This window comes from Alternaria metachromatica (assembly GCF_023757995.1).
Source record: "Alternaria metachromatica strain BMP 0045 chromosome Unknown scaffold_4, whole genome shotgun sequence".
NCBI lineage: Eukaryota > Fungi > Ascomycota > Dothideomycetes > Pleosporales > Pleosporaceae > Alternaria > Alternaria metachromatica.
In genome coordinates this window covers 515,225-536,792 of record NW_026055495.1, presented here as the reverse complement: position 1 = coordinate 536,792, position 21,568 = coordinate 515,225, and the positions used below count along the sequence as shown (strand labels likewise).

Sequence of the window (21,568 nt, the reverse complement as noted above, 5' to 3'; positions counted from 1 at the left end):
CGCGGGTGGGAGTAGAAAGAGCCCTCCAGGGCTGAGGTATGAACACCATGTGCCAACGTTCCTAGGCAGTTGCGACCATCTGGCCACCCGCAGCCCTCGTCAGAACGCGTCTCATGGTCTCTACAAGATCAATGTCAACGTTGAGCCACCACCTCCTTCGGTCTTCTGGCGATAGCGGTGGCACCTCTCCTTCTGTCTTTCTCTTCTCCATCTTCGGAAAGCAGAGCCACAAAACCAAGAGAGCTGCAAGAACAGCCAAAATGATGGGCTGTAGGACACCAAGACCTTTCGCTTGAGCAAGCGATCCGATAGCAAAGGGTAACGCAGCACCTCCGCCAACACCTATCGCAGCAGCAAAGCCTATCGTAGAGACATGGAGATGTGGCGGAAGAGCTTTAGTCGCTGCGACGATGACAGCTGGAAAGAGCGGACCGAGGAAGAAGCCTTGTAGTGCGACAAAGATGGCTGAGACGTGGATGGATGGAACGAGCCAGAACATGAGTTGGCATGTGATGGCGATAACAATGTATATCTGTCGTGCAATTAGCTTATGCAGGTTCCATTCCGATCTTGACCGTACCAGGACAGCGAGCTTCTCGCCAAGCTTTGGTGTGATGAAGCTCAAGACAAGGCGGCCAGCAGCGATGCCAGTCCAGAATCCGGTCGCGACAACCCCAGATTCGAATTCGCCGCCTGCTCTTTCACGGCGCATGAAGATAACGATCCAGCCTCCAAGCGCTCCACCGGCTCCGACATATCCGAAGAGGAAGATAGCGGCAATCCAGGTGACGCGACTTCTGAGTGCCTGCTTAAGACGGCTCTCACCTTCCGCATTCGCGCGAAGCGATTTTTCTCGATACACTTGACCTGAACTCGATCGGAATGCATAAAGCGATGTCGCAAGCTCAATGCAGGCGCCACCGAGCTTATTTAAGGTTAGCAACAATGTATTGAGTGTCCTTGGCGACTGACCATGATGTAGTAGAACTGATACCATTGCCATCCACGCTTCGCAATCAAGCTAGTAGCAGCTAGCGGGCTAAGCAAAGCCCCCAGCCCATATAGCCCATGCACAAATCCCAGAACCTCGTTCGCATTCGCTAGACTGCCTGCCCAGGCGTTCCAGGCTGCGTCTTCAATGCCGTTTCCAAATCCCGAGAAGATGAACAAGATCACCAAAACGGGGTATGGCGGATGGAGGGCAATGCCTACGTAGGCCACTAGATGGCAAACAGGTCCAAGGAAAGCAATGCCCCGTTGACCAAAGTGGATGTGTAGCCAGTTGTTGAGGAGTGCAGCACTGATGTATCCACCCATCGGAGATAGGAACACTAGCGAGACGACAACATATGTCAGATCGTAGTACTCCTCAAGGTAAGGAATGATAGCCTGCGTAACGTCAATAGTGTCCATGTATACGAAAGGATGGTATTGCTTACACCGTATGCGGCATCATTGGCGCCCATGATAATAAACGCGAAGAGAACAGCGAATGCGCGGGATACATTGGCCTTTGGATGGTTCCATCGCTCAGTTACTGATACTGTCGTTGATGGTTGGGGAAGGAATGTGGCTGGCTCGATGCCGCTGCTTCTTCGGTCATCGTGTTTACATCCTTGGTCGCGTAATGTCGCTGGTGCTACATGTTGCAATTCGATACTCGCCTGTAGCGCATTACTTGGAAGTCGATGGGCGCTTGCATCTGTCTTGGTTATGGTGTGAGTAGACGACATGGCTACGAACACCGAGCAAAACCACGAGCCGCGCAGGACAATGAACTTCGATTTCTGACCAACGATGAACAAATATGAGAAGTTACTAATAGATTCCGCACGTTGCCCGTGTCTTGCACTCGGAATCAGTCACCATATTGCACCACCCGGTCACGCTTGGCACTACCACACCGAAAGCGGAAATGCTTGCGAGGACCTGTGTGAGAACACCGTCATATGTAGAGAAGCCAAGTCTCTCGTAGACTCGCTAGACACATGCATTGATGCGTACAAAAAGTTACGTATACTGTACATTTGGCAGTATCTGGTTCGTTAGAGGTCCCGAGCCTGCGTCATTCCGTAGAACAGTGCTTTATCCAGGGAAAGGATAGACAGCTGGACTCTTGTACCCATTCGTACCGACGGCCCTCACGCCGAAGATGACATTGTCCTTGCTGAGGGGAAGCACAACTGACCCAACTTTGCCGACATCAAGCATGCGAGTCCACAGGCTTGCTGTAGTGGCTCGCCACACGATTTCGTAGCTCGCGACATCTGTGCTATTGGAAACAATCCACTTGATGCGCGAGTCGTTGTCCAAAACTGTCGTGTCGATGGTGACGTTGCGTGGCATGCCAGGAGCTTGTGAAAGGGACCAAAGGGTCGCGAGATTGACCTTGCCAACACGTGCTGTGAAGTCGAAGTCGACAAACTCGATTAGGTCGCCGTAGACGGTGCCGTTCTCGGTGCGCAGATCTTGATGCTGATGAGCGAAGTTCTCGTTAGGCTCCGTGTAGCGGATAGCAGGGTAACCCGCTTGGAGGAACCCAGTGTGGTCACCTCCACGTAAGAAGCGGTCCAAGCGGTAGATGATGGCTACGTTCATGCCGGTGGCATTGTTGGCAGCGACTTCAGCTGAGAAGCGCGCAAGCTCTCGTGCAGGGCTATCGTTTTCGCCACCGATTTGGAGTCGTCGCGCTGCTGTGACGTTGTTTTCGGCTGAAAGAGGCGGAACACCTTGAGCAAAGGCGCGAATGGTGTAGGGGTCTTTCTGACCGCGATCTCCAGTTGAGGAACCGACGATGTCGCAGTTTAGCATGCCTTCGACGTTCGTGCTAGAGTTCTTGAGTGTTTGTGCCAGATAAGTGGAGCCATATAGACCCTGCTCTTCGCCAGATACAGCACCGAGGACTATTGTTGACTTGGGCTGATGCTTGGCAAGAACACGCGCAATCTCCATCGCAACTTGTATAAGTCAGCTCTAATCCTGTGACAATCCTTTCAAGAAACACATACTAGCAACTCCACTCGCGTCGTCGTTGGCACCGGGAGAGTCGGCATCGTAGTTGAGCACGTCAGTGACCCGGCTGTCAATATGTCCGGTCATGACATATACCCTGTCGGGAGTCTCGCTTCCCTTGGCAGTCGCAAGCACATTCGATATGTACACGGGAAAGGGGATTCTGCTAGCTATTCCTTGCAAATAGCTTTGCACCTCGACCGTCATCGTGCCGTTGCTATCCGCAGCATATTTTCGCATCTCGGAGGCAACCCAATCCCTCGCTGCATCTACTCCGCGCGTCGAGCTGTTGTATGTGGCGAGGGTATGGCGTGTTCCAAACGATACAAGTTTGGTGATCGTAGCCTCGATGTTTGCTGAACTGATCTCATTGACAATAGCTCGCATCTCATCGTCTGGTGCTTGCGGAATCAGCTCCACGCCGACATTGGACGGAGGCCATGCTGCGTTGGCACAGTCGGTATATGACTCCGCGTTGGCAGCCACTGGTAGCGGGAGGTCGCGACCGAAAAGAACCTCGTGCGCGTAGGCGCTCGAGAGCAGCGCACTTCCGAACAGTGCTGATCGGAGAAACATAATGACTGCGATGAAGAGATGGCTATCCGACACAAAGCTCGCAAATCGGCTTCTTATATCGAAAATGGGGATGGGCCGTCGCCCAATGTGCGAGACGGCACATTATGGCATGGATCCGCATATCGGAAGTGGTCTACAACGAACTTCCCATGCCAGTTAGCACACTGGGTCTGCAGTGGGTGCCCATCATCATTTTCTGCGATCTCTTCTCGAGATGCACCTGTTCCGCGGCTCGGCAAGCGTAAATACCCAGCCCTGCTACTTGCCGACAGGGTAGGAGATTACCGAATTAGGCAGGTGGAGAAGGAAGAACGACGTCAACCACGGATGATTGAAGGCTTGACAAGGCCAGATGAACGCCGATAAGAAGGACGGCGCAGTGCAATGACTAAGGGTAGAACGGAGAATAACCACTAGGCGGAACTGACGACTGTGGCTTGTGCGGGCATACTGTCACCGCAGCCTGCATAGCTGGGTAACATGAGGATCGCAGACCGCAATTACTGATCAGAACAGAAGTCCAAGGACGTCGGATCTTCATGCCCTGTGGTTGGCCACTTATAGAAGTAGTCGCGATATCGTCCAGGAATCCAGGGCGGGGGTACCGTAGTCCAGGCGGTTCAGACTTCGGCCAGGATCTGCTGTCTGCATCGGACATGAGTATCGGCAGCTTTGCACGAAGCTGTAAGGGCAAGCTGCAAGTTTATATGCATCGTGGTAGAGTACCCAGATGTCGGACCATGGAGAGTGAACTGGAGGGAATTCTACGATGCTGCTAGCGCTGATGCGCTAAAAGCTTGGCAACTCAGGGTCCAGCAGTCGGACTTCGCGATGATGCAATGTGTCAAGTCGCGAAAGTCTGCCTACAAGGCTACAGTATAACCTTCACCGTAACAAACCTCGCGCTACATCTCAAATCTATATTGAGGTGTTGCAATCACTCCAAATAGACATAACCCTTGACAATCCGCAATGGTACGCCTCATCTACTTTCATTGCTCAACACAAACTTACGTCGCAAACAGAACGCGCTCTTCAACAACGCCTTACGGCAATCGACATCGATACGAAAAGACTTGGATCAATTTGCCGACTCAGCCTCGCCATCACCACATCTCCAAGCCCAACTAAACGCGTCCCTAGCCACATTTGCGCGCACCATCGACGACTATGGCAAGCTTGCAAAGCAAGAGCCTGTGCAAACCAAAGCAGAAAAGGCACATGAGAGGTTAAAGAACTTCCGGGCTGAACTCGAAGAGTACCGGACAAACTTCAAGCGCATAAAAGGTGTAAACGAGGAAATTGTACGTTTCGAACCGACGCCTAAGACTCTCGCCTTGTCATTGCGAGCGCCGTTGCTGACTAGGAGCAGCAAACCACAGAGGCACGAACAGAACTGCTAGGCCGTCGTCCACACAACACAGCAACCCCCGAAAACCCCTATGCCCAGCCTAATCTCTCTGCCCAACATTCGGCGTTCGCACCTTCCCAACCCTACAACCCCAACGCTCCCTACCGACCGAACCCCTATTCGGCTGGCGCACCAGCGGGTGGCGACTACGACCGCGAGGGCCATGTGCTGAGGGAAAACACCTTTTTCAACAAGACGTCAGAGCAGTTGGATGAGTTCTTAGACAGAGGACGGACGGTCCTTGGCGATCTGGGACAGCAGAGAGAGATGCTCAAGGGAACACAGAGACGGCTATACACGGTTGCGAATACCCTGGGAATCAGTGGCGATACCATCCGCATGGTTGAGCGGAGAGCCAAGCAAGACAAGTGGATTTTCTGGGGTGGAGTCGTCGTCTTCTTCCTGTTCTGCTGGCTGGTCATTCACTATTTGAGGTAATGGCCTAGCCACGGTCATTGGATCGTGGATAGGACGGTTTTTTAGACATTCAGGGGACATCATTTGAATTAGCGAGGCGCATGGAGCATAGTGTATATTCAGAGGAGAATGGGTGTGATGTTTCGCGCAACATGACGATATAGCAGTAAGTTTGTAATGGACCTCATGCTACTTCGAGGCCAACTAAATCGTTACAGGTACGGATTGGTAAATCTGATACGATTCGGCAAGAAAACAATCAAGCATGTGTGCACAGTTCGGCCATATCGTTGAATCGCTCGTCAAAGTCCATTTCCCCTGCCAACTATGGTTACTCGAGCTTCACTACAAGTCCTCGAGCTTCCGGCCAATATGATTGAGCTTCGAGTATATCCTTTCCTGCTGATACTGCAGCCTTCCGACATCATCAAAACGTCCATTCCGCTGGATCCATGGATATGCATTTCGAGGATGGTGTTGACGATATCGATGCCGATGAGGACGGCCAACAGATAGCCATCTGTCTCTTGGGTCTTCGAGCCTCGGTGGCATTATCCCACATTGATGACCGAAGAACGGATAGTGCTGCCGTTTCATCATCACCGCAGCGCATGGGTCGTAGTATGCTGGCTGCCGCCTCATCTCGTATGATCGGCCGACAGCACCCGAGAAACAGCGTAACAGCTGCTCCAGGACTCGCTCGGATACCAAGCCTTCCAATGCAATGAGGCCCATGCACCACTCCCTCCGCATCCCAGGTTGCTCATCGTACACGACTTCGTGTAGGTGACCTTGCAGGAAACCCATCATGGACGCGGCCAATGCCTGCGATCGAGTGGCCCGAGCGACTGAGCAAAATATCAGAAACCGGTGCCTGCTGCAACGAAGGTCCGAGGTCTCCATGACGCCCAAGTCTTTTCTGAGACAGTCCTTCATATGCTCATCTAGGCGTGTTCCGGTCGAAGCGGCGAAATTGGACTTTGGCGCAAGGTATCCGATGAACTCCCCAAGAGCTGTGACGATAGTGTCGGATGTGACGGGATACTGCAGTTTCTTGGAGAAAGCCTCCGCCATCTGTGATATCAGGCGCCGGCTGTCGAATGTTCTGGCAAATCCCAGGTTGCGAGCGACATCTGGAAGCCACTTTTGCAATCCGCTCAGACTGGGGTGGAGAACTACATCGGCAGCGAGTCTTATCGTCACAATATCCCACATGGACCAACAATTGTTTTTCGGAAAGAACGCAATCTTGCGCGAACGATATCGATGCTGTGTTGGGAGGAAAGGGTGGTGGTACAGAAGGCCGAAAAGATTTCGCTCGACAGGCCGCTGTCATCATTATATGCTCAACGGTGTTGACCACTAGGTCTACCGTCAGCCCTCCCGATCGATCGACAAACAGACGAATACGTTGAACAGTCGCACAAGTTTGCTTCGACAACGCGCATGGCCGCCTCATACGATTCTAGCCAATTACTACTCACGCTATGGTTTGGCTTAGCTCAGTACCATCGCCTCAGGACAGTACGGATCGACGTACGCGTTTTTGTGCACGCATTGACGAAAAGCAGGTCCCATCTGTAAAAATGGGAAGCAACATCAAACGCACGGTACATCATTTGTTAAGATTCTGGAATACGCGATCCCATTTTTCCCTTCGGAATATGGCTTACAGACCGCTGTGAGAATGGCAGGATATGCTCGAGATGCCAGACAAGGCTCTCATCTTACTATCTGAAAGCTACGCAATTTGGGAAACAGGCCGTAAATGCAACGCCTCGCTAGAGCACCCCACGACGCATTCATATCTCAAAACACGACAGGTGTAGAGCCTGCCCACCAAAAACCATTTCCATATTCCATCTCAGTTTCGCTACACTTCTTGGATGAGCCCAACTCTCTCGTATGGTACAGATTGGGTCGTCAATGTCGACAGCCGAACGTTCGCCATTCCGTCAATCCAATCTTCCCTCATACGGGCTATCACAGAATGACAGATCAATGCAACTTCTGGTCGAAACCAGAGAAGCGTTACTCTTGCTCAATAATACCCATACCCAAACTCACCAAGTAGAACATCCAGTTTCCCGTCAACGCTTTCCAACTTCATGCCCATCTCGCTTTGCTGCCACTGGAGGTTCTGAAGCTCGTCGAAGTAATCGCCTCTGGGATATCCGACGGGTGAAATCATCGGCGAAGCCCAACCAGAGCTCGGGTACGTTGGGATGGCGAGGCTCATATCCGGGCTGTGGCGACGTCGCATGACAGGCAATGACCGCGCCCTGTGGCCGGGCCATGGCAAGGCTCGGGGAGATCGACCATGGTGAAAGCCAGCGTATGGCATAATGGCGAAGGGCTCGAGATCCCTCGTCGTAGGTTCTTCCAGTGCCTCTTGTACCTTTGCCAAAGCTCTCCACCAGTCTCCATGGTATTTCGACGACTCTTGCGATAGCACAGGTTCGTTATTCACCCAGAAGTAAGTGAGTGCTTCAGCGAGCAAAAACGACCCATGTTCAGCTGCTAGATACGACAGTATAATGAACATCTGCCGCACTCTTCGGAGACCTTTGATAGGATAACGGCTTTTGGCATCCATGACCGATTGAGCGGCCAGGACCTGAACAAGGCGCATTTGCTTTTGCCTTTGGTCAATGTGTGAGTGCTGCCCAAGTCTCGTGAACAGTTCCGAGAGGGTATTCTCGATATGCAGCCTCGTTATGCCGTAGCGATATGTGAAACGGGCTTCGAGATTGTCCACAAGGTCGTCTCCGTCGACATTGTGCATGCTCGATAGCTGAGGAAACCAAGCAGAAGAGGTCTGACGATCCACGGAGATGGAACGGTGCCTGCTAAATTGTATCCTCATGTTTTGAATGCTGGTCTCTGGATAACGCCGATGGTTGTTAGATAGATGTTGCCGAGGAACTGAAAAGGAGGCTTTAGCTGATGGCTAAGAAAGAACTTGACCGGGCTATTTACGGTACCTGACACAGAAGCCAGTCTCTATATACCCATCAAGTACCGGTGAGAGCGGCATTGCGTCGCAAGCCAAGTGACCACACTCACGGACCTTCTCGGTGTCACAAGACTGCGGAGGTGTTTGCTTGCAATGGCGACGAAAGTAGCCAGTAAGACCACACGAGCCCCTTGCTTCTCGGTACAGTGTAACGGTAACAGGGACACGTCAGTCGTTTGGTACCGGAGGTTTGTTCCAGTTCATGGAAATCCAATCAAGCATGACGTGCGCCCTGTCTTCATCATTCCTCCAGCGGTGTGCATTATGCTACGCCCTGATACGCCACCGTATGTCACTGCAATGGACCGACAGTCAGCCTGTCGGCTTCATCGGGCTCACTCTGTGATAGTCCTATCGAAGCTAGGTCTACTCAAAGGGACGCCGTTCATGTTGATCGATCCAATCTGATCGGCTAGGATGAGTGCAGGATCTCAACAAAAGCTTAGTTCACATGCGAAAACTGAGAAAGACGCAGACAACAGCGCATGGGAGCTTTCTCAACAGCCTCAGCCATTACTCTATGCCCAAACGAGTTACCTGAATGCCACGCTGGCGTTGGGTCAAGGCGGTGTCAAGGCGGTATCCAAGGCTGAGAGCCATGGCGGTCAGCATGGGCTGAGCTGCATGTGAAGGGACGCCTACATCGGAGAAAACTATGATACGATGGTGGGCAGACAGTCTTACGGATTGCCCATGTCAAACGTGAGGCCAAAACATGACTGGTCAACGGTTGCTGTACCCATACGATCAATACGGGGCTGCTACTACTACCGGGTTCCTGGGTGGTATGAGGGAAAAGTAAAGAGCTACTGGCGATTATCGGAGCATTCTGCACTGAGAGAGTCATGCGCTACTCTTTGTGAGACACAGAACTTACTGGGAATGCGATCAACTGATCTCACAAAGACTCCCTGTCAGACTTTAGCTCCTCCCAACCACGTTTTCTCTAGTCAAGTATCAGATCCGTCGTTTGTGCAGCGGATCCCGCCGTGCCAGCTTGACCATTAACACCACATCTGCAACTAATGTTCTGGACTTCACAGCTCTGCTGCACAGATCAGGCAAGGTACATATGCCTAATACTCGAAGGGGGAACCTATGGTCAGTCCTAATCTTGCCAGCCAGCCGATCAGCATCATGTACTAGACAGAAAGCTTGCTATGAATACTTGCCTAGTTTGATCACAACAGCCTCACCGTTGTTTCAGGTTAATCATCTCCACGTGTGCCCAAGTACGACGACTCCGTGCGGGGAACTTCTAACCCCGTGTTAAACGCTCAATACACTTTGGATTGCGAATCTGGGCGGGATGAAGCAGCAAGCATGTAACCACCTTGGAACGAACAACAGCGGGTCACCAGAAACCGACTGTGAACATGTACTACAATCACATGTCAACCACTACGTTCATACTCGTGCCACATGACTGCGGGTGCAACACTCACCTTCCGATCGGCAACAACGCGCGGAGCTATTCTAGTGAAGACATCACCATGTCAACAACCATATAGTTGGAAGACTAGCCCAGGACCAGCAGCTGCGTCGGTACTGAAAGTCACCGATAGGTGCCACGTACAGCTCAACACTACGAACAGAGCTGAAGCATCGGACTTGAATGATCATGCATGATCGAACACCCATCGGCGGGTCAAGAGAGCCCTAACCCATAGTGCTACTATACCAAAGAACTGGGAGCCAGCATGCAGAGGCTGAGGCGATCACACGACTGCACAAGTCAATCTCAAGGCCAGCAATGAAGGGGGAAACGATTGAACGCAAGAGTGATGTACCTATTCTTGTACAAATCCAATCATGGGAATCATATATACAAACAAACACCACGACGCCGGCCTAGATATGCTCAAACCGCACGCGTTCACTACCAGTCCAAGCCCCCAGCCCCCCTCTCCCCACCAGCAAGTATCTGCGCGGCCTTTGCCTTCTCTCCCAGCCCACCTTCAAGATGCGAAACCTGCATCCCCTTCCGTCCCTTCAACTGCATCCTCTGCAACTTCTTATCGAGCGCCACAAACGGATCTTCCGTCTCGCTCTTCTTGATCTTGAACTTACTCGTACCAAGCACACTATCCAGTTCCTCCACACTGGGCAACTTGACGTACAACCACCCATCACCGCGCTCCTCGATGGGGAAAACAGCAATGTTGACGCTCTCGTCGTTTGCGCATTTCCCTGCGTTGTCGCCAGAGAGTTCGTAGTTGCGCTTGTGGTACGGGCAGCTGACCCAGAGTTTGTTGTTGGCGAGGTCGTCGCCGATGAGGCCGTCGGAGAGGACGAAGGCGCGCTTGTGCGGGCACATTTGCTGGGTACAGTAGTATTTGCCGCGGACTTTGAAGACGGCGAGTTGCGTGTCGCCGCGCTTGATGGCTTTGCTGTCGCCTGTGTCTGCGTCTTTGAACTCTTCGGCTTTGACGAGCGGCTGCCAGGATAGTTCTGTCCATTTTGTGCCGCGGAAGTCTTCTGTGATGGAGTCTTTGGGCCAGTATGAGGGCCGTTCTTGGCCGCGCTCTTGCGTCGGTTCGATGGTGTCGACGATGGTTTCGGATGTGTTTGCGAATTGGGAGAACCAGGATCGCTTCTTGGGGTCTTTGAGTACTTCGGTCCATTCGCAGAAGAAGGTGCCGACGAGGTCTTCCATCTGCTTCTCGAGATCTGCGCAGATGCCTAGCTTGTCTTCGAGGATGACTTCTTGAAGGTACTTGATGCCGCCGGGGAGGTTCTCCATCCATCTCGCTGTTCGTTGGAGCTTGTCGGCTGTGCGGATGTAGAAAGAGAGGTAACGGTCGAGGATGGGCACCACGTCGTCTGGTGGCACGTCCTTGGCGAGTAGCTCCGAGTGTCGTGGCTTCGCGCCACCGTTGCCGCCCACGAAAATGTTGAAGCCCTTCTCAGTCGCGATGAGACCAAAGTCCTTGTTTTGTGCTTCGGCACACTCGCGTACGCAGCCAGATACCCCGCCCTTGATCTTGTGGGGTCCACGGATGGACTTGTAGCGCTCTTCTAGACGCACCGCCATACCCACACTGTCGCCGATGCCGAATCGGCACCATGTAGTACCGACGCATGACTTGACTGTTCGTAGTGACTTGGCGTATGCGTGACCAGACTCCATTCCGCCATCGATGAGCTCTTGCCAGATGTCGGGAAGATCTTGTTTCCGTGCGCCGAACATGTCGATACGCTGACCACCGGTGATCTTGGTGTAGAGGTTGTACTTCTTCGCGACGGTACCGATGACAATCAGCTTCTCCGGGGTAATCTCGCCACCTGAGACTCGCGGAACAACCGAAAAGGTGCCGTTGCGTTGGATGTTGGCCAGGAATCTGTCGTTGGTGTCTTGTAGACCCCTGTTGTTAACTTCAAGTAGATGCTTGTTGTACAGCGAAGCGACGATGTTACCGATGGTGGGTTTGCAGGCTTCGCAGCCCAAGGAGTTTGGATCTTTCCCAGCTTCCTTCATAACAGCAGCGAAGTCCTTCAGGCCCTTGACGTAGATAATGTTGAAGAGATCGGCTCGCGAGTACTCGAAATGCGGGCAGAGGTGGTTCTTGACTTCGTTGCCCATGGAAGCCATGGTCTTGTTGAAGATCGTCTGCACAAGCGGCATGCAGCCTCCGCATCCGGTACCAGCTTTGGTGCAAGACTTGACGTCGCCGATGCTCTTGCATGTTCCGTCCTTGGTGGCATTGACCACGTCGTCCTTCGTAACGTTGTGACATGAGCAGATCTGAGTGTCGCCGGACCTGGGTGATGTTAGTACAACATTCTTGTATGAGCGCAGTGCAACCTACAGATCTGAACCATCGTCGTCGCCCTTCTGCGCACCAACGATGAGCTCACTTGGCGCCATCTCCAACTGCTTCTGGTTCTTCACCATGGGCACCAGTTTGATGTAGTCTTTCGTGTCGCCGATCATCATGCCACCCAACAGGTACTTTCCGTCCATTGTAAACAGATACTTCTTGTACACTTGCTGGAATGGGTCCTTGTACGTCAAAGCCTTGACCGGTGGTGGCGCTGGTCCGTCCGTCAGGTTCTTAACTCGATCTCTCGGTGTCGCTCCGGTGGCATCTTTCTTCTCAGCTCGTTGTCGTCCAGGCATGTTCTTCGGGCCGTCGCGATCCGCGAAAAAGTCACCGAAACTCGCCACCTCAACACCCAGAAGCTTCAACTTGGTGCTGAGATCGGGTGCTTTGAAGTTGCGGGGCGCGTGGGCTTTCGCTTGTGTGAGGTTGAAGGCGAGGACATCTGCCATCTCAACACCAGGGGCGATGAGACCGAATGTCTGGTTCTCCCAACTGGCGCATTCGCCTACGGCGTAGATGTCCGGTTGTGAAGTCGCTAGGTCAGGGCCGACCACGATACCACCTCCTCGATCGGCGCATTTGATACCTGCTTTCCGGGCGAGCTCGTCTCTTGATTTGATGCCGATCTGCTGAAGTCAGTCTTTGTCGTTGTTTCGCGGTCCAATGTTACTCACCGCGAAGCAAATGCACGAGCACTCCATCTCATCACCATCCTCAAACACCACACCCTTGACGAAGTTGTCCTCGGTTGTTAAGATCTTGCCCACTCTCTTGCTTAACATGACATCCAGGCCCAAAGCGCGGACCTGTTCGACGACCATGCCGCCCGCATCGCCATCCAGTTGTCTCGATAGCACCCAGCGATTTCGCTCAATGAGCTTCACTTTCGCGAAATCTTCAAGGTCCATCATCGCGTGTGCGGCTTCCAGACCTAGCAGGCCACCACCGACTACAGCGCCTGTTGTACCTTTCCTTGTCGAAGAAAATTCGATAAGTCTTTGTAGGTCTTCGATTGTGCGATATACGAATACGCCATTCGCGTCATGGCCGGGTGTGTGTCGTGGGAGGAGCGCGTCTGATCCTGTTGCCAGGACCAAGGTATCGTAGGGTACCGTTTCGCCGGATGAAGTCTTGACGTTCTTCTCGGCAGGATCGATTTCGGTAACGAGGGTGTTGAGATGGTAGTTCAGCGAGCCTTCCGGCATTGATGCATACTAGGATGAAGTTAGCCGCATAGACTTCGTCCTCGCTTGATACTGAACCTACCCATTCCTTGGGGTTGAGGTACAAGTTCTCGACTTGCCGATGTTGGAAAAAGCTCGTCAAACCGACGCGGTTGTATGCAAGATGTGGTTCTTCACCAATGACAACCACGTCGTATTCTCTCCGCTTCACATCGTACTTCATGAGTTTCTCACTTAGACAAGTTAGCTTCTACTCTTCCAGCTCAAAAGACTTGCCGACTTACATGAATGCAATGCCCACCATACCCAATCCAACAACCACAATCTTCTTCCGTGGATGTTGATCATTGATCTCGCCCTTCTTCTCCAAATCAGCTACCTTCTCAGGCAGCTTGTTAGCTTCCGCATCGTTCCACTCCGCATTCGATATGTTCCCGTCTTTCGATCCCCATGTCGCTGTGATATGGCGGTCGCCAGGTGGGGAATGCGATTCGCCAGATGAAGGCTCGATGCCATGTGTGACGATTGGCTCCGTCTCAGCCATGATGTGTGTAAAGGCTATCAAAGCCTCGGGTATTTGAGTATCAAGACAACAGATGTACTTCTGAAGCAAGTAGTCGAACTAGTACACTCAGCCAAGAGGGCACAAGATACCACAATGCGTATGCGTAAGCGTAAACTGCAACACTCGCTCCAAGAAGAGTAAGACACAGAAATTTGGGGAAGAAAAAGATGTCAAAGGCAAGAGATGACTTCAACGACTAGAATCAGTAGACCAAGATACCTCAATAGCCGCAACCAACAACTCCGTGGCACGAACATCTCCCGCGCGTCGACCAAACACGCGCTTTGCCCTCCCGCGCCAACCCCTCCGCCACACGCGAAGGATAGATAGCTCAATCATCCCATCTCCCAATCACGCATGCCCCGCGGTGGTCGCGGAAATGCATCGCAACGCAGCGGGGTTGCTCCCATCCCCTGCAACTGTCTGTACTATACCACATCCTAGCTACCGTTCCCGCGGCAGTAATGAACGACAAGGATACCGTGGCGCGTCCAGTCAAACAATTGACATTGCTCATTAACGTTACTAGGGGGCGATGGAGACGCGTTCTCCGTGGAGATTTCAAGACAGGTGTGATGTGGAGACGCGTCGGGTGGGTTTGGCACTGCCCAGGTGGTTGGGTGTTCCTTATCGCGAGCTAGGCGGCTTGGCGACAGGGGGGTGTCTCGCTTCGTTATCAGGAGGGGAGAGGACGGAGATGCGGTTTTGTGGTTGATGGTCTCCGGGGAATGTCATTGTACATGTGTGTTTTGGTTTGGAGAGTGGTGGGATGAGGGGTGATCGAGATGGGCGGGTGAAGTGCGATGTCATGGCGAGACTAGTCCTGGCCTTCCACGTGATGGGAGCGAGCAAGCTCTTGTGTTGACGATACTTCTCTTTCCGAGAGGACCTAATTAGATAGGTACATATGGATTTCGGAAGTTGTGAGGCGCTCGTCTGCGTCGCGTCACCGCAGTACTATTGGGAGCGAGCAAAAGACTCGGTGATAGAATTGTTGAAGGCATGCTTGTAGTATGGCATACTTTGGCTCTTCAAGCAAATGCAGTACATGTAGTTCAAGTAACGCGACTTTATATACAGTGAATAGACCGAAATGACATGTACCCCATTCCCTCCAATGCCTCAAAACTCCACAAACAACAACATCGACACTAGAAGAACATCAACTCCTCATCCTTCCAACCCTGCTCATTCAAAGCCTTATGCGCCGCCTTCTCCAGTGCCTCAGGCCCACAAATCAGCACCAAACTCTCCCCTCCATCCCTAACACAATGCTCCCCCAACAACTCCTTACCAATCCTCCCCCTCAACCCCTGCCAATCCTCCGGCCCTTGCGTCAACGTATACAACAACTTACACCTCTCCGCGTTGTCCCTAGCAAAAGCATCCAAATCCTCTCTGCACAGTATATCTTCTACCAGCCGATTGCCATTGAGAACAGTGCAATGCGTCTCATCCTCTTTATCCTGCATGACAGCGCGTAGAACCTGGAAAATGGGCGTGATGCCACTGCCGCCGCAGATCATGAAGAAACGCTTCACTCGCCGCTCTTTCCCGTTGACGGCGCAGAGACCGCGGCCCAGGTATTCGAATTTGCCGATGGGGCCTTTGAAATCGACCCAGTGGCCTGTCGGGATGGAGTCGAGGGCTTTTGTCATTTTGCCGCCGGCGCGGTGGGGTGTGTCGGCGTAGACTTTTATGAGGACGTCGCAGTAGCCGGTTCGCGTGGTTTGGCTTATGGGTGTGTATGATCGGATTATGGCTTCGCGTGTGACGGGATCGCGGAGACGGATCATGAGGTGTTGGCCAGTGGGTAGGCCGAGCGCTTGGTCTGGGTGGTCGAGCTTGAAGCGGAAGATGCGTGTGTCCCAGGAGACTTTTGTCTTGGAGTGGAGGAGGGTTTTGCGCCAGTTGCGGGAGTCGAGGAAGATGGGGCGCGGGGTGGTGGATTCGGGGATGTGTTCGGGTTCTGAAAGGAGTTTGCGGGAGGCTTCTGAGAGGGTGCCGATGTGGTAGTCTGGCATCATGGCTTTGGCTGTTTCGCTGTCTGCTTATTGTTAGCTGAATGTGATGTCTTCCTGGTGATGTGGGACGTACGAATCGCCATGAACTCATCTGTGGCATCCTGAGCCGCTGCGCTTATGATGCTCTGCGCACCACCCGGGTGGCCTTCCAGGAAAGCAGTACCGTCGTAAACTTCGCCGTTGACCACAAACCATGGGTTCTCAGCCTTATCGTGCCGCCGCAGCTCATCGATCTCGATGACCTTGTCAACCCCATCTTTCGTCATTTTGATCTCTTTCACCTCCTCGATGGCAGCATGTTCTGGCTCTTCACCTCCAATCTTCTCGCCCCAGTATCCGTTCGTGAGATTTCCACCGGCCTTCTTGACGCGCTCCATCCAGCCACCAGGCATCAACGCGGGTTGCGTCGGATGCTCAAATCGGAGTACATCGTCTTCCTTGTGTATCACTATCCGGAACCATGGGTTGTTCATCATACCCAACACACTCCAGTACATGTCTCTTGGCTGAACGCACATCGCCTCGTCCATCACCCGCACCACGATATCATCCGCCTCTTTCAGCTCGGCAGTGCTAATCTCCAGATTCCAGAAGCACCAGCAGAAGCTCGTTTCGCGCCAGTCCATGTCTAACCTTGCGCCGTACAGTTGTCGGTCTTCAAAGGCCCGGTACTTGTCCTCTGCGTAATCGATCTTCGCAAGTCGCCATGTTTTTCCCTTGTCGAGCGATAGTTCGCATCTTGTCACGCGTCGTCCACCGCCACTGTAGGCGTAACCCCGGACATTGTACGATTCGGGACTTGAAGATAAGGCCAGCTTCTCTTCGTGGGCGGGACATGCAATAGCCGAGTTGGGTGAGAGATCATAGATGGCGTAGCGATCGTCCATCCACCATTTCGCGTTCTTCGCTGCCTCATCTGGGTCGACAGTGGTACTGTAAAATGTTAGTCTTGATCCCATTTCCAAGTTCGAGGCACATACGGTAGCACTCGGTTGTCGTAAATGTGGTACCAGTTGTCGCTTGGCTCAGCCGTAACGATCAACTTCTTCAACCACTTCACGCTTCGGCCACCGATCTGTCCCGGTATCACGGCTCTTAACGGCTTGCCGTGATCAGGTCGCAGCATCTCGCCATTCATCTTGTGGGCCAACATGATGCCCCGGTTTGGGTCCATGACCCAGTTAAGTTTCACCGATGTGCCGTAGTATCCGTTGGGCTATGCATAGTGTTAGACATTGTACGTTGTCCACCGAAATGCGACTTACAAGTTTGTCAGCACCTTCCATGCACACGTACTTCGCTTTCCGTAGTGGCTTCGCTCGCTCGATGATGTCTTTCATGACTACACCAGTGAATAGCGCTGTTGAAACGCCGGCTGGGCCCCAAGAAAATCCCTTGCTCTTCCTCACGACGTTTTGCTCTTTCCGCCTATTACCGGCGCAGACCAGAGTTACGGGATATGTGACGTTTTCGTATTCTTCAAGCAACTGTCGCAACGTGATCTTGAGGGGGTTGGCTACCAGACTAACGGAGGTTTAGTATCAAGACATCATCTTCCAAGAGCGCAACATACCCTTCAACCGAGAACTCCCAATCAAGACACTCTGCATCCTGTACATCAGGCACTGGGCCATGGTTTCGCACATAGAACAGCTCTGGGCTAGTCAAGAAACCCTCGTTGAACAAGTCCGTTAACGGTGCTTCGGTATTGAAAGGATGAACACCCGTTAGCCGGATTAGTCTGGGGTCTCTTGGTACATGCGCGTCCGGGGTGGGTTTATCAACGTCCAGAACTTGTGGTGGAGTATTCGCTGGTGGTGGAAGCGGAAAGTCTGCTTCTGATGTCGACGTGGTAGACTTGGTGTCGTCTCCGTTCACGGTCTCCGGTGGTGATGGCGGCAATTGTATCGATTTCGACGCGGCATGTGGCTGTGGCTGATGTTCATGGGCAGGAGGCACGGGCACTCCCGCCGGGTTTTGGGTTGCCACGCTCATGATGCGTGACTAGGAGATGGGGTACCGAGACTTGGGGAAGATTCAGTAGGATCGGTATAGGGCTTGTGCTATACGTGACGGCCACTGTGATCAAACAGGTTTGGAAATATTCATGAAATTATGCCGATGGAGCGGAAAGGATATGCGCAAAGCGACGTATAGGCAAGATGACGATGCTGAGATACCAGACCAGACTAGACCGGACAAAAGGCAGATGGGGCAATCGAAGTTGTTTGGGGTTGGTGATACTATGTTAAACCCGGAGTGTTCTAAGAACGTAGTGGCACCCTTCAACCAGCTAGTTGGATACGTCAACGGTATGGTCAACGTCAGCCGTTGCACAGCAATACCGCGGAAACTCTACTTCGATCTGTGGGGAAAGATTCGCATCCTGCATTCCGTCATCATCCTAGCTAGCATCGAACGCCAGGCTTCGGTCATCTTGAATTACCATACCAGATACGCTGGGATATGCGAGCTTATCTTTGACGCTCAGATTGGGAATAGCGCGTGATATGTATACGCCATGGCGTTAGCGGGCCTTGATGCCGCTAAAGAATGTTCCTGGCCGGACCGAGTAGGCTGAAGTTGGTGTGGGGGCTCGGCTCTTGATGTGGATCCAACATCTATCCAGCGGAGATGCCACACTCGAGAGTTCCAGAGATGCTGGACTTGCGCATTCTTTGATCTTGTTTGATGCACGGTAGTCGCCAATATTGCGCGAATTTTTGAATTTTCCTAGTGCTCACAGGGCGAAATCGCGTGTAACAGTTCTGGTATTGGGACTGTTGCGAACAACTTGTGTTCTGCAGACATGACATTTGTCACTCTTCTGCAGAGTCGAATGTCTCGAAAAAGACTCGGTTGATATTTCGTCGCATGCGAAATAGACGCGACATATTCCTGCTTGTTTTCTGGCTTAGAGCTATAACTAGAGTGTGCTGTTGCAAGGCTGAGAAGAAAGATACAATGATTCAAAAACTAAATCATTGTATCGTTCTTCTCAGCCTTGCAACAGCACACTCTGACTATAGCTCTAAGCTAGAAATCACGCGTCCGAAGTAAGCCTTAGCTTCAGTGTTTCTCAACCATGGGAATTCAGAAAAATCTCAACTCAACGACCAAAGTACACCAGACCACTCATAGTATCCCTGACGCGTTGTTTCCTGCTTGATTTCCAGCTTTTGAGGGATAAGTCGGAAATCTAGCAGGGAAACCACGCGTCGGAGATACCATGAATGGTCTGGTAGGTATTCGTGCTCGAATTTGTATTTCTCCGCGGCTGCGCACTTGCCGAGGCTAGCGACTCAGCGTAGTGCGAGGTTATCGCTAGGAGCTGCAAGCCAACATATTCCCGCGACACGCGATCGTGTCTGCGAAGACATTCTTATGCGAGATATATGCAAAGATCGCGATGCCTTACTCAAGCAGCTTCTCTTTGAGTGTTGAGCCTTGCTCCAAAGGCCCGACTCGTACTTGTCCTTGGAGTCGTTGCTCCATGGTCTCCGCGCGAGCTTTCTTGCGCTGTTCAGTCCTTTCTTTGACGCCCGCTTTGTCATAGCGACTTTTCATTCCATGTTTGAGGCGAGTGATCATGTCACCCGCCTTGCCCTTGCTCACATCTTCCGGCTTTAAGGCATCTTCTTTGGGACGGAATTTGTTCAAAAAGTCGACCTGAGCTTGCGACGCACGACCCTTACGCCATGCTTGATGCTTTGAGATGTAGAAGTGTTGGAAAGCGTCAATCGCATATGTGTCTGCCGCGTGAACAACATGGTCGAATGAGTCACCTTCGGCGATGACACGCGCTCTACCCCAGGGGCTGTTGACGATTTTATCGGCCGGCAACTTCCAGTGGTACTTGGCGATAAAACGACCTTCGACATCTCCGGATGGTTCAATTACTAAGTAGTTGCCAGTATTGCCACTGAGAACGTATTTTCCGTCGCCAACGGCAACCCAAACGTTCTGGCTAATATTGCGTATGTATTGATCGGCGGAAGTATCGGCTATCAGATCATGCACAGAGTCGTATTCAGTGAAGGAGACGGTTCCGGGTAACTTTTTAGCGACAGTTTTCTTCCTAAGCTCGGAAGCTTCCTCTTCGCGTTGCTTGTCGGAAAGCTTCTTTTCTTTAAGCTTCGTCAAGCTTTTAGTGTCTGCTTGGTCGACGATCTCGCCCGGGTCGAGGCCGAACAACGTAGGCGTTGACACTACTCCGGTGCTAAGTGCCGAAACCATGTCGATGATGTGACAATTCTGCTTGTCCTTATGTAACCGCATGCCACGTCCGATCATCTGGACGAGGAGATTACGAGACTTGGTGGGGCGAGCTAGCAGCACGCAGTCGATATTTGGAATATCCGTCCCCTCAGTGAAGACACCGCAGTTTAGCAGCACCGGAAAATCGCCATTCCTGAAAGCGTCTATACGTGCACTGCGGATTTTGGGAGGTGTGTCACCGGTGACATATTGGGCATCGATGCCGGACGTGCGGAACCTAGCGGTCAAGTCGGTGACATGGCTGAGGTCGACGCAGAATATGAGGGTCGAGTGTCGGTCCCTTGCCTTTGCTAGCCAGGTCTTGACGACGAGCTCGTTCGTCTCCGCAGTGTTGATGACTGTAGAGAGGGCGCCGGTTTGGAAGTCGCCGCCAGCGCCAGTGCCCACTTTGGTCAAATCGGCCTTGATCTCGACTGTTGTAAAGATGACATCGGAAAGCCAGTTCTCATCGATCATGTCTACATAGTCACTACGTAGGTCAGCCTAGGTCTATGCTCGAGAAAGCTGGTGTCATACCGATGATAGACGATGTGGTCAATGACAGCTCCCAGCTTCCTTCCGTCGAAGCGCGAAAAGGTGGCCGACACGCCGACGAGGGCAGGAGCGTTTGACTTGGTCCAGTCAGTCGCATGTCTCAGACCGAAATGCTCCAAGACGTCCAGGTATGTCTGGCTGACAATGTGATGTGCCTCGTCCACCAGTACGAGCTTATACCGCGAAGGGTCAAACTTTTCCAATCGTCCACCCGACGTGATGCTCTGTATAGAGGCGACAGTGATGTCGGCAGCACCAGAGGCCTGGTTGTTGCCCATCTCGATGTCTACATGTTTATCGGGGTATGCGAGGCTGCAGTGGCGTGCAGCTTGTTCAACGAGTTCGCGGCGGTGGGCGAGGATGAGCGTCTGGGAAGTGTCGCCAGTGGCGGCTATGCGGTCGATGAGGTGGGTGAAGATGACAGTCTTGCCGGAACCCGTCGCCAGAGAGACGCCGAGGCGTTTGTGGCCGGCATCGAGGTAGGACAGCACAGCTTGTATGCAGTCTTCCTGGTACTCGCGCAGCTGGATCTTCAGCGGCGGTGGAGGCGGAGGAGCTGGGGGCGGACTGGGGACCACGGCCTTGGGGCTCTTGGCCCTTCTTGAAGCATATCTCGTGGTTGCGCAAACAGGCTGGTAGCCCATTCGCGTGCAGTTCCTCAACGCATGCTGGGCGAAGCGGAACATCAAGACGCGTGCCAGGACAAAGTGGGAGCGAAGATGTTGCC

At 52.6% G+C, this 21,568-nt stretch overlaps 6 protein-coding genes across 6 annotated transcripts; 1 reads left to right on the top strand and 5 right to left on the bottom strand.

The window, feature by feature from the left end:
• Positions 1-61: 61 nt before the first annotated feature.
• Positions 62-1,466, bottom strand: J4E83_002540 (uncharacterized protein; the record flags this gene model as incomplete). Its single annotated transcript, XM_049329485.1, has 3 exons — positions 62-925; positions 973-1,389; positions 1,440-1,466. The coding sequence occupies 3 exons, from the start codon at positions 1,464-1,466 to the stop codon at positions 62-64; spliced, it is 1,308 nt and encodes a 435-aa protein (XP_049191164.1).
• A 619-nt stretch (positions 1,467-2,085) lies between these two features.
• On the bottom strand, positions 2,086-3,588 carry J4E83_002539 (uncharacterized protein; the record flags this gene model as incomplete). The annotated part of the gene is made up of 2 exons (XM_049329484.1): positions 2,086-2,957; positions 3,009-3,588. 2 exons carry the CDS (start codon positions 3,586-3,588, stop codon positions 2,086-2,088), a joined length of 1,452 nt encoding a protein of 483 aa, XP_049191163.1.
• A 972-nt stretch (positions 3,589-4,560) lies between these two features.
• Positions 4,561-5,437, top strand: J4E83_002538 (uncharacterized protein; the record flags this gene model as incomplete). Its single annotated transcript, XM_049329483.1, has 3 exons — positions 4,561-4,563; positions 4,614-4,892; positions 4,961-5,437. The coding sequence occupies 3 exons, from the start codon at positions 4,561-4,563 to the stop codon at positions 5,435-5,437; spliced, it is 759 nt and encodes a 252-aa protein (XP_049191162.1).
• A 4,874-nt stretch (positions 5,438-10,311) lies between these two features.
• Positions 10,312-13,984, bottom strand: J4E83_002537 (uncharacterized protein; the record flags this gene model as incomplete). Its single annotated transcript, XM_049329482.1, has 5 exons — positions 10,312-12,193; positions 12,242-12,882; positions 12,931-13,470; positions 13,523-13,673; positions 13,725-13,984. The coding sequence occupies 5 exons, from the start codon at positions 13,982-13,984 to the stop codon at positions 10,312-10,314; spliced, it is 3,474 nt and encodes a 1,157-aa protein (XP_049191161.1).
• A 1,172-nt stretch (positions 13,985-15,156) lies between these two features.
• Positions 15,157-18,024, bottom strand: J4E83_002536 (uncharacterized protein; the record flags this gene model as incomplete). Its single annotated transcript, XM_049329481.1, has 5 exons — positions 15,157-16,052; positions 16,103-16,962; positions 17,010-17,245; positions 17,295-17,553; positions 17,603-18,024. 5 exons carry the CDS (start codon positions 18,022-18,024, stop codon positions 15,157-15,159), a joined length of 2,673 nt encoding a protein of 890 aa, XP_049191160.1.
• A 1,419-nt stretch (positions 18,025-19,443) lies between these two features.
• J4E83_002535 (uncharacterized protein) lies at positions 19,444-21,485 on the bottom strand (the record flags this gene model as incomplete). The annotated part of the gene is made up of 2 exons (XM_049329480.1): positions 19,444-20,776; positions 20,824-21,485. The coding sequence occupies 2 exons, from the start codon at positions 21,483-21,485 to the stop codon at positions 19,444-19,446; spliced, it is 1,995 nt and encodes a 664-aa protein (XP_049191159.1).
• Between the last annotated feature and the right edge of the window lie 83 nt (positions 21,486-21,568).